This window comes from Podarcis muralis, chromosome 8 (genome assembly GCF_964188315.1).
Source record: "Podarcis muralis chromosome 8, rPodMur119.hap1.1, whole genome shotgun sequence".
NCBI lineage: Eukaryota > Metazoa > Chordata > Lepidosauria > Squamata > Lacertidae > Podarcis > Podarcis muralis.
In genome coordinates, this window is record NC_135662.1 from 48,340,889 (window position 1) to 48,353,566 (window position 12,678).

A 12,678-nucleotide genomic window follows, 5' to 3' on the forward strand; every position below is an offset into this window, starting at 1 on the left:
CAGGAAAAACAACAAAGAGTTGTGGCACTCTAATAACAAACAAGTTTATTATGGCATTAGTTTTTGTGGCTCTCAAATGTTCAGGGAGTTTCCATGGGTACAGGAGCCTCCTTGATGCAGATAATTCCCCTTCAACTCAGGCATTATGAAACAGTAGCCCAACTACCCTCTTTTATGTGTTTACTTTGCATGCAGTACAAAATGCCTGAAGAGGGCTACTGTCGTTGAACAAACATCATATTGTAATGCTCTGACCTATTTTCCCATGCAGGAATCAATATTCATGAAACTTTATTACTTTGTGCAGATGTGGCCAGCTAAATAACATTGTTTCCTCCCCCTCTCCCCATCACTACAGACTAGGAAGGGGCAAATGAAATGGAAGTTGTTGCTCACAATACATGAGAAAGGTTGAGAAGCAGAGCCTACCCTCTATTCTACCAATTTGTGCCCGAACCCACCCTCCCCCCCAAAATTGATGAATTCCAGCCTCTTGTTTGCCCCCTGTGATTGTGGCAATTAATTGAAGGAACCATTTTGCAACATTTCTACTACTATAGAAGTTTACTGGTGAAGTACAGTAATGTTGAACTTTGGTGTATTGTGAATGTGCAAGTTATCACATCAGTACAGTGGTACCTCGGCTTGCATACGCTTCAGGTTACAGACGCTTCAGGTTACAGACTCCGCTAACCCAGAAATAGTACTTCGGGTTAAGAACTTTGCTTCAGGATGAGAACAGAAATCGTGCTCCGGCGGCGCGGCAGTAGCAGGAAGTCCCATTAGCTAAAATGGTGCTTCAGGTTAAGAACAGTTTCAGGTTAAGAATGGACCTCCGGATATTTATTTATTTATTTATTTATTTATTTAAAAACCCAGCAACAAGGGGCTCTCCAGGATCTTGTAACATGATTAACTGATCAGGATTTATTTATTTTTATTATTATTTTTTGCTCAGATGACAGTCCTACCTCTTTGCTTTCAAGCTTATTTGCTCCCATACATTCCAGTTTTGGAGAGCACGGCTTCCATTTGTTTGTTTAAAGGGAGACCAGGTAGTCTAGCAAAAGTGCTAGTTCTGCCATTTGGCCAAATGGGTTATTGCGCAAGCTGTATGAATGCAGCCGGTGCTTTCGAGTGCACTGAATGAATATACTCAAGCTCCGAAAAACCCTCTGGCTACAATCCAATGCAATGTTAAGCGTGCTTCAGCATATCGATTTCAAAGGGCTTACACATGCTTAATGGTTGTGTTAGATTGTTGCCTCTGTGTGGAAGCATGCTAAGATTTAAATCTCTTGCTCTGAGAAAATGGCAATATTCAACGTCTGGATCTGAACTCCAAATAATGCTTTCTCAGACATGATCAGATTTTATGTCAATCTGAGTGCACATCTCCACAAATAGCCTCTTCAGTTTTGCTGTTTCGTATGTCTTGCATGCACCTACTTTGCTTCTGAAAGCTGTCAGAATGTTGAAACCAAACATTTTTCAAAAGCCAGGCAACTAACCTGTTCCTGGGAGCATTGGGAAGGTGCTCTGAAGAAAGGAAAAACGGTGTGGCCGAGAATACTGGAGCAGCCCTTTACATGTAAAAGGAATGTAAAAGAAAGAAAATGGAAATCTTGTCTCTTTAGGCTAAGTTCTGCTTACATTTGTGCTGTTAGGGAAGCATGTTGGCATGACAAGAATATGCAACAGCCCACCTCCTATCTGCTTAGTGAAGTGTAGTGATATGTTATGTCGGGCAGATGTGTCCTGCTGACATCTGACTTTTACTTGAACGGTGAAGCTAAAGGTTCCTTTGTAATGTACAGTGAAAGAACACAAATAACAATTGCTACTTGTACTGCAAAAACATTTTTGTTTAATGCACCATAGAGGCTCAGTCTTGTTAGAATATTTTGCATTGCATCCCGTATCTTATATCAGAATCTCAAAGGAGTTGTCATGCTGCAGATGTAAAGCATAGTCTAAACTTTTATCAACCTACTAATGAGTATCAGGTGCCACACAAGGGTCAATTTGTTTTAAAATGGGATGAAATGTAGGTTGTGTTAGGTTATCCAAATGAATGACCCTCTCTTGTTTGTTTAATTCCCTCCAATTTTTATATAACACCCTTTAACAACAAAAAAGTTCCAGATACATGTTTAAATAATGTTTTACTGTTTTAATGTAAAGCAGTATGAATTCATATGAATTCTGAACAGGTAACAGTTAAAAATACAAGTCCATTTAATTGAGCAATGGCTGCAGAATGTCCACTATGTTAATCTTTAACATCTCTGCATGATATGAATTACATCTACTAGTTATCCACTATCTACAACTCCCCCACCATTAAAGACCCAGTTTGGGGTGGAAATGGATTGTGAGCTTTAAAGCCTTGTTTTGTATGCCAAGTTGATCAAACTTGAGACGCACAATTCAGCGATCTTTTATTTGCAAAAGGACAATCCAGGGATACCAGGATAAAGATCCAGATAAAAAATGTAGGTTCAAAGCTTTAATTGCTATCCATATATTAGAATAGGGGTGTTATCTCTCTACTCAATAATAATCCTGGAAATGGGAGAATAGAAATTGGAGTGAATGAATTATCCTGCCTTCTTCTGCTCCGGAGGGTAGGACTGGAACCAATGGCTTCAAGCTACAATAAAGGAGATTCTGACTAAGTATCAGGAAGAACTTTCTGATAGTAAGAGTTGTTTGACAATGGGACAAACTCCCTCGGAAGGTGGTGGACTCTCCTTCATTGGAGGTTTTTAAGCAGAGGTTGGGTGGTCATCTTTCATGGATGCTTTCGCTGAGATTCCTGCATTACAGGAGGTTGGACTAGATGATCCTTGGGATCTCTTCCAACTCTACAGTTCTGTTTCAGCTTTTGATTGACACTTCTTTAGGTTAAATCATAATGTCCATATCCAAAGTTTCAGCCTACTATTCCTCAGTTTGCAGGACCGGCACTATTACCTAAGAGGAAAAAGAAAGTAATTTAATATAGTTGAAGAATCTGCAAAGCCCTACAAAAGCCCTTTTCCAATAGCACTGCATTGGGAAGATCATTACTTTGTCTTCCTTTAGTGATTAGTGCCTTTGTGACAGCAGCTGTCAACTCACCAATATAGACCCTCATTTTAGTTCTGTTTGTGTGTCTAGCAGCCAACACTAAGCAAAAGCATAAAGGTTGCCATTCTGAAGAAACCTGGAAGCAAATAATCAATAATGACTCCCCATTTAGAAAGGCCATTCCATGTACATTCTCACCATTTGGTAGAAATTTTGCTACTAGCTGAGCTTTAGATCTTTAGTTTTTTATGTTGTTCAGGGCTGGAATTAACTAGTTTGGTTGGGAAAAGTTCACTGAACTAGTTGAAAAATCTCTGAACTAATTGCCAGGTGATCTGAAGGTGGATTAAGTTAATTTTGCTGTAGAACTTAAAATGATTTCTAGTTCATCTTCACATTCCTTCCCTACCACCACAGCAGAAGGCTCAGACTCTTAGCTTTATTTTTTAAAAAATAGTCCATCATGCATTTGTAAAGAAAGTTAGAAAGCAAAAAGTGGCAGCAACCTTCTAAGTCAGATGCATAGATGTTCTGTTGCTAAGGATGTGTTCTTACTTAATAACTATTGCTAAAGAAAAAGAAGGAAGGTATTCCTTTTATCTTCCCTGCTGAACAGATTTCCTCTCTTCCAAGAGAAACAGCTTGTAGCAAGGTATAGGAATAAAGTACAGGTATAGGAATAGAGTGAATGATGCCTTGCCCCTTTAATAGCTGCATGGCAGGCAGAAATTAAACATGGTAAACCTTTTCTGGTATGGAGATGCAATTATGGAGCATGTAATCTGTTTATCAGATACCTTATAATTTGTGTGTAACTCCTGATTTTTTATTTTTACCCTAACTTTACCAAAGCAATTCTTAACTTTCTGACTATTGGAAAAAATGTGGAGGATTAACTGAGAGAGCAAACTTTAAGTGGAACTGATTTTTGTTCTATGTGTATATAACCCTGCTGTTCATAAGGATGGCTGCTTTCTGAATCAAACAGCCACATTTGTGTATCTCCAGCAGCAACTGTGCTGATGAAGAGTAGGGACTAACAGGAAGGTGAGGTCCCCTGAGCACATATTGCCCAAGGCAACCTTCCCTTGCAATGCTCTGTATCCAACTGCATAAGAACTGTAAAGGTAAAGGTAAAGGTACCCCTGCCCGTACGGGCCAGTCTTGACAGACTCTGGGGTTGTGCGCTCATCTCACTCTATAGGCCGGGAGCCAGTGCTGTCCGCAGACACTTCCGGGTCACATGGCCAGCGTGACAAAGCTGCATCTGGCGAGCCAGCGCAGCACACGGAAACGCCGTTTACCTTCCCGCTGGTAAGCGGTCCCTATTTATCTACTTGCACCCGGGGGTGCTTTCGAACTGCTAGGTTGGCAGGCGCTGGGACCGAACGACGGGAGCGCACCCCACTGCAGGGATTCGAACCGCCGACCATGCGATCGGCAAGTCCTAGGTGCTGAGGTTTCACCCACAGCGCCACCCGCGTCCCACATAAGAACTGTATAATAAAATAAAAAACAACCCTTCAGATGTCAAGGAGATAAAGAACTACATAACTTTTAGAAGACATCTGAAGGCAGCCCTGTATTGGGAAGTTTTTAATGTTTGATGTTTTATTATGTTTCAATATATGCTGTGAGCCACCCAGAGTGGCTGGGGAAACACAGCCAGATGAGCGGGGTATAAAATTATTATTATTATTATTATTATTATTATTATTCAAAATGCATCTGCAACCTTTGATGAACAAGGCATTTGGAAGTGGGGAAGAATCCCTTGCAGCATGAGCATTGCTCCCATCTCAAGTTTTTTATTATCAGTGACAGGATCCCAAAATTACACCTAAACGTCTCTCACAGGTTCTGAAATTGAGTTTCTGAAAAAGCAAGGTAGCTGTAATAGGAGGTAAAGTATGAAGTTCCAGAGAAATTAGCTGTGAATTGAACCTGCAATGGAAATTGATCCTATCAGTCAGTTTTTGCTCTATATTCTCTGAAAAACGCTGGTGAATGTCGAAGACACCGGGATTACTGATTAAATGGGATGCTGAAGTGCCAGGGGCTGGAACCGGGTGCCCCTAAGGTCGTGAGCCGCAACTGTCAGACTTCACTTCACTGCTTGATACCTAGCGTGAACTGGCAGAAAGAGAGCAGTGTGAAAAATGCTGCAGGTACTATCAGGGGAATCGCAAAGAAGTATCACACTAAGCTTGAGGCATGAGAGACGTTGCTCTCTTTAGAGAAGTAATCCTGCCCTCTTACCATGAACCACTGGGCGCAGATTGGCCATATCATTCATGCCGTTCAGGGCCAATTATAGTAAGTCGGCGTGCTGCAGTCCAGTGACTGTCAAGCAGTTGCAAAATGGTAAGGGTCTTATCTTTATAATCCCACCCCCCCCCCCCGAATTATACCAAGTGAGGAGAAAATAAATGTGGTGTTTCTGAAAACATAATTAATTACCCTATTACCAAAGCCTGTGAGATTTATGTGTAGCATACAAAATGGTTGCTGTGGCATGTAAACTGCTTTTGGCAGGACTGGTCCCCCCCCCCAAGCCTAATGAATGTGGTCTGCATTGTGATTAGCACTGCTAAATTGCACTTTCCTTGTTACTAAGCTGATAAATCATTAAAGCTTGATTATTTTGAGGCATTGGCCCACTGCATGCAGAGAATAATTAGCATTACCTGATGCAAACAAATATTGCATTAGGGTTTCTGCTTTGCAAAGTTTTGCTGTAGTCTTTGTGGTTCTATCAGAAACATCGAACAGTTGGGCTTAACTATGACGCCATGCTGTGGAAACAGCTTATTTCTCAGGAGATCTCTAGCTTATTCCCTGCCACACAGACACACACTTCTTTTAAAATTAGAAATTGCTCATAAATGACTTTTTTGTGTTTCTTGAAAATTTCATTGTCTCATTGGGACATTTTTTTATTAAGAGCTGGGTGTAGTATTGTGGTTCAGAGACTTATCTTCAAATCAGGTAATCCCTAGTTCTGACATCACCTCTGTCTCGCTAGGTGATTTTAGGCAATTCACTAGTCTGTCTTTGGCAAAGCAGTCTGTCATTGGCAAAGTCCCTACATTCCTGCAATATGGGATAACAAAGTTGTTGTAAGAATTAAAATTAAATAATGCATGTGAAAGTGCTTTGAGCACGTGAAAGCACACCACAGATGTTAAGTGTTATCCATATTACTTTGATTCCAATGATATGGTTGGAAGGCTCACGATACAGAAACCTTGCTAAAACTAAGCAAGTCTGAGTCTGGAAAGTACTTGAATAGTAGACTGTGCGGGGCAGGAATCATTCATCTGGACTAAAGACTATTTATGCAACCCCGTATAAATCAGTGACAAACTAAGGATTTGAACCACATATTTCAGTTACAAAATGGAAGAATACGCCTTTAGTGAATTCCATCTTTTTTTAAAAAAATGTCACCTTCTGTGGATTAAGGATATTGCTAGGGTTCATTAGTTAACCAATGGAAACTTCTTCTTTTTTAGCCAAACAAAACTAAGCAATTCTATGGCAGCAAATAAAAATATGAAGCACGAATGAAAGTGGGAGGTGTTTGGCTTGGTACTGCAAGCTCATGTGAGCTCAAGATGTTTAATATGCATGCAGATTATTCTTACCTGTATGGATTTTATTCATTTCAATGGAAGAAACAGAATTGTTTTGAACACATAAATCTATTGAAAGTAATGGGGTAAGCCATGTACAAAAGATTTGCTAGTGTATCTCTGAGTGTGCATGGATATCTGGATTGGTGCAAATTTATATGTTAGGTTATCCTGGGGGAGGTTATGAGACATCCATAAGAAGTGCTGGGACTATGGGGATGTTCAGGTAACAATAAGAGGGGAAAGCAGTTCAGTTCCTTTGGCTTAGTGCTTAGAGCAGCAAGGCAAGTCCTTACAACTCCTCACCCTTTTCCAGCCTCCCAGAACAAAGAGCCTGCACCTACTTCAATAAACAACTCCTTCACATACATCTCCATTAGACACCACAGGCAGGTTGGCAGTGCTAATCTCATATCTCTAGCATCTAATGCCAGCCCATGCAGCATCATTCTCTTCCTCGGTCTACTGGTAACCACAGAGAACGAGCATCCGAGAAAGAGCCCCTTCTCCACATTTCACTGTGTGTCTGACCCATGTCCCTTGCCCATCTCTTTGCCCACGGCCTACACAGCATGACTGTCTTCAGGCACGCTTCAAACACCACAGGGACACTACCATTCTCTCATAGGGCATGAGCTGCTGTAGAAATTCTTCTGCACTTAGAATGAATCAGAACTAGTGCTCAGAACCAGTATTTTCATGAAATCTTGTTTTTAGGCTTGGTAGGTGAGTAAAGGGGATCAGAGTCAGGCAGAAGAATAGAGGTGATAGGGATAAGATGAAGATGGAGGTACTCTCATGTATGAGTCTGCTCTTCCATGGATTTTCTGCCATCAAGTACTAAGTGCTAGGATTTCTGTAAACATCTGCAAAACCGATGGCTTGCTTGCAATGGATAAGTGAGAGCCAGAATGGACAGCAGAAGTTTAAAAGGGCCTGTGGTCAAAAAGTTTGATGTAATTAGAACAGTGAGACTCTTAATGAAAGCATGAACCATGGGTTTGAAGGCTATATAGTTTGTGATTTTAGTGCCTTTTCCTGCAAACTTAAGATAAAATGCAAAATATCTTTGAACAATGTTGCAAGCTTGCAGAGAATTATTAGAAGCCAGAAGTGATGGAATCTTGTGGCAAGTGTTTAGAACATTCTTGGTTAAGACATGTTGATTAATAAACATGAGCCAGCAGATGCATATTAATCTGTTTATGTATAAGAGATTTCTAGCTCATTAAAACTCTTCTTGGCATTTCAACAAGCGAAGCAATAGATAAAACTACTCATTGTCTTTTATCTTGTTGAGGACTCTCATATGAAATAAAAATCAGATTACAGCTAAATTTGTATAATAGCTATACTGATGACAGACTTCTTTTACCAGATATGTAAGGAACCCATAATATAATATGATGGAAGTTTTTTCTCGAGTTTCCAATTGTGATCCCTTATTGCTTTGGACAGTATAGATAGAAACAATCTTTTGCATTTCATGGCAGTAGTTTGGGGTCAGGTCTCTAGGCACATAACCGGGAATGGAAGGATCCATCAGTTTTGTTTTGTTCTGGTTCTCATTTTTCCAATCTCAAATTCCGCTCATAACATTTCTGCAGCAATTTGCAAAAAAAGTTTTTTCAAAAAAAAATCTTAGTGAAAATTCATCAGTATTTTACTGTGAATTTCTCCCAATAACTACATCTTTGTGTGCAGCTTTGACTAATGTGCATGCTTTTGCAAGCAGTTGACCCTAATATACATGTTATTATTTTTTCATGTTATTTTCACAAATATATTGATATATTTTTTATGTACACTTCCCTGTTATGTATGCATTTTTGTTAACATTGGTTGCAGAGCTGCATCAGAAAATTCAGATGAGTGTGATTTTCAAAGGATGTTGATTTGGTTCTCATATTGTTTAGGAAAGTGGGAATATGAATGATTCACCTTTAAATGTGAACTGTATTTTAAAAAATTTGCATCCCTAGTCATACAACTGTTCTCACCACAAACTATGACTTTGTTATAGTAAAGCTAAACAGCTTTTGTTGCTGTCTGTCTGCTGTTGGATTTGAGCCTGCAGAAAAATGTTAAGGTGACTTGTTAAGGACATCTGGCTTGCCAGTAGTACATATGAAAAGGATCTAGGGGGCTTGGTAGACCACAAGCTTTATATAAGTCAACAGCGGGATGCAGCACCAAAAAAAGCTAATTCTATTTTAAGGTGGATCAACAGAAGTATAGTGTCCCAATCAAGGGAAATCATCGTCCTGCTCTGTTCTACCTTGGTCAGACCACACCTGGAGTACTGTGTCTAGTTCTGGGCACTGCAATGTAAGGATATTGACAAGCTGGAGGGTGTGCAGAGTAGGGCAACCAAAATTATCAAGGGTCTAGAAACCAAGCCTCATGAGATATGGTTGAGGGAGTTGGGGATGTTTAGCCTGGAAAAGAGGAGATATATGATAGCCATTTTCAAATATCTAAAGGCCTATCACATGGAAGATGCAGCAAACTAGTTTTCTCCTGCCATTGAGGGTAGTTACTGAACCAGTTGCTTCATGTTACAAGAAAGGAGATTCTGACTAAACACCAGGAAGAACTTTCTGACAGAAAGGGCTGCTTAACAGTGGAAGGGGCTCTGGAAGGTGGCTGAGTCTCCTTCCTTGGGATTTTTTTTAAAGCAGAGGCTGGGTGGCCACCTGTCATAGCTGCTTTAGCTGAGATTCCTGCATTGCATGAGGTTGGCCCTGGGCTCCTTTCCAACTCTACAATTCTATTATTGGTACACTGTTTGCTTTGCATTCATAAAAGGAGCTGTTTCAAGTCTGTTAATACATTTTGTAACACGTGTTGATGGAGGACTGGGACTAAACTCCTTCTTCCAACAAACTGCCAGTATCATTAACACTGACAGTGTCAGTCATCTGTCCAGCCACTATTCATATACAGGTGCAAGCTAGCATCCAAGCACAGACTCTGTAGATCAGAACCTATGTTCTTTTCTCCTTCCCTATACTTCTTAAAAATATCTTAACAGTATTTATTTTCACTACCATACATCAGATACAAGCACTTGTATGAAAATGCATGTCTTAATTTTTACAGATCCTATGCGTGGTCCAAGAAAACTAGAAGTTGTCGATATCAAATCCCGGCAAATCACCATCACCTGGGAGCCGTTTGGCTACAATGTCACTCGTTGCCATAGGTACAATATCACCGTCCATTACCGCTACCAAGCTAGTGGACAAGAACAAGTCCGAGAAGAAGTGAGCTGGGACACAGACAATTCGCACCCTCAGCATACCATTACTAATCTGTCCCCATATACTAATGTCAGTGTCAAACTGGTTCTTATGAATCCTGAAGGACGAAAAGAAAGCCAAGAAATTGTGGTACAAACGGATGAAGACGGTGAGTTTTTAATGGTTTGCTGAATGCATTAATATGCATAGACATGATTTTAGGGGTGGGGTGCTTATGCAGTCCAGCAAAAACCATATAAGACATATGCATAACTGCATAAAAGTGTGTTGAGGATTTGTTGGATAAAGGAAGCATAAAGATGAAGGATACTGAGGACTGACATGATTGTCAGGGAAAATGAGTGAAATGTAGTTTGCAGCGTTACACGCAAACACATATTTTATGGGTTGGATCTAGCATGGCCAGTGCATAAGCCATTACTATTTAAAAACCTGAATGCAGCATTTACAGTGTGGAGCTCATGTTCTTATAGCGATAGAATCTCAATGCAACATTCTAATTCACAGTACATATTCCTAAACATCCTCTTTTTTTAATGCATTAGTTCCAAGTCCTGTACCACTTGAATCTATCCAGGGAAGTATGTTTGAGGAGAAAATCTTCCTTCAGTGGAGGGAGCCAGTGCAAACATATGGTGTGATCACCCTATATGAGGTATGTAAAACCACTTGCCCTGCATTCTTGGTGTAATCTAGTTCCGCATCCTGTTCTCACAGTGGCTGAACAGTTGCCTGTGGCAAACCAGCAAGCAGGATTTGAGCACAAGAGCAACTGGTATACAGAAGCATTGCTGCCTCCAGCTGTCGGGGCGGAGCATAGCCATTGTGGCCAATAGCCAGTGATAGTCTACACCTCATGGATTTGTCTAATTCTGTTTCAAAGCTATCCAATTTGGTAGCCATTGCTGCCTCCTGTGGGAACATCTTCCATAGTGGTTCTCCAAGTGTTGCGTGAAGTACTGTCCTAAATCTTCCATCTTGTAAGAGAAAGAGGGGGTCAGTACCTTTCATAACTGAAGGTCTAAATAAATTTGCAGTGTTATACTGCTTATGTATCACATGTCTTTCCTTCCCACCCTCAGTGTCCCCACGCCCCACAATTCCCTCATATAATAAATTTTGGCTAGTATAAGACAACACTGTTATTAGTAAATCACTTCATTTTTAAAGCCTGTAATATCCAGTCTACTTATGTAGATTAGTATTTGAATGCTACTAAAAGTATCCACTAGGCTATAACTCAGGAGTAAAAACAGGAGTGAGAATGTAATACTGAATACTGCTGAATTTCTGCAAACCTTTTATAATAAGAACAAGCAGGTCCCATTAAATGAAACACACTAGCTTTTAAAAATGCAATTTCAACAAAATTATATGTTGTTAGTTTTACATACAAATCCCAGCATTCCGTGCTATAGGGAACCTGGCCCTAAATATCTTTCAAAAATATTAACAAAGGAATTCATTTATTATGCTGTTGGACCATAATCACTGTCAAACATCTCACCTGACTAAACTACCCTTATATTTATTCTTTCCTTTCATTTTCAGAAAGCATTGTTGAAATGCTTGGCCCCAAGACATAAAAGAAAAGTAAAATATCTAATTTGGTATTATTAAGCTTTTAGTGCTGTCTTGCTGTTGAAATAGTTGTGAAAGGATAATTTATTATGAAAAGATATGTATTATGGAAACTAACTAGTTTAACTAATTGCAGTTTCATAAGTAATCAGAAGATGATTGGTCTTGTCATTTGTTTTTTATATTTGGCCACGTAAGGCCTTTCAAAGAACTGAAAGGAGGTGTCTTCCTCTCCCAACATCCCCTTCTTTGTGGTGTTTTTGGTGTTTATGTGTAGTCTGATACAAAATGATGAATGTGTTTGGACCTGGGCTACAAACCAGCCCACGCTTCAGACAATGATTATCTGTGCCATCTTTTCCCCGCACGTCTCATCATAGTCTCAAAACTACTCTGTATTTTCTTTTTCAGAGGCTTGGTTTATATTCTTTCTATAGGGTTGTAGCTTTTATGTTCTCCGGAACTCTTTATCAAGGTAGATTGTAAACAGTGGGAAAAGACAAAAAAAGGTGGCGTTAAAGCCACTCGTGCTTGCATTTGGTAAGAATTTTCAGTAAGCATGAGACTCTTAATCTCAGAGTTGTGGATTCGAGCCCCACACTGGGTGAAAGACTTATGCATTGCAAGGGGTCAGGCTAGATTATCCTTGTGGTCCCTTCTAACTCTGCAAGTCTGTGATTCTGTGAGACAATGGAGTGCAGGAGGAAGCAGCAGCAGGAGGTCCCATTAGCTAACGTGGTGCTTCAGGTTAAGAACAGTTTCAGGTTAAGAACGGACCTCCAGAACTAATTTAAGTTCTTAACCCGAGGTACCACTGTAATCACATCCATCTGAATACCTGAGTGTTGGTACTAAAAACATGTTGATTACTGTACTTAACACAACAGGTATATCTTCTGAAGTGAAATATTTCACCATAAGACTATGTTGACCCTTCCCATATAAAAGCCCTTGTGCATGATGGCACAGAGAAGCACATTGACTTACGTTGCATGTTCCTGGCATGTAGTTGTCCCACCAAGGCATCAGTGAACCAGCCCCATAAACATGTGGAGGTTTCCACCATAGAAGGGAAATAAGGAGGAGAGAAACAGAAACATAGGTGAACTAGGGCCACATTTATTGAT

General features: G+C 40.1%; 1 protein-coding gene across 15 annotated transcripts in view; it reads left to right on the plus strand.

The window, feature by feature from the left end:
* Nucleotides 1-12,678, plus strand: part of PTPRM (protein tyrosine phosphatase receptor type M) — a 409,846-nt gene that overhangs the window by 209,694 nt on the left and 187,474 nt on the right. For all 15 annotated transcript variants that reach the window (XM_028737325.2, XM_028737333.2, XM_077933147.1 and 12 more), the window contains exons 8-9: nt 9,810-10,118; nt 10,516-10,625. In XM_028737325.2, the coding sequence (XP_028593158.1) occupies nt 9,810-10,118; nt 10,516-10,625 (419 nt within the window). The remainder of the gene's footprint in view (nt 1-9,809; nt 10,119-10,515; nt 10,626-12,678) is intronic.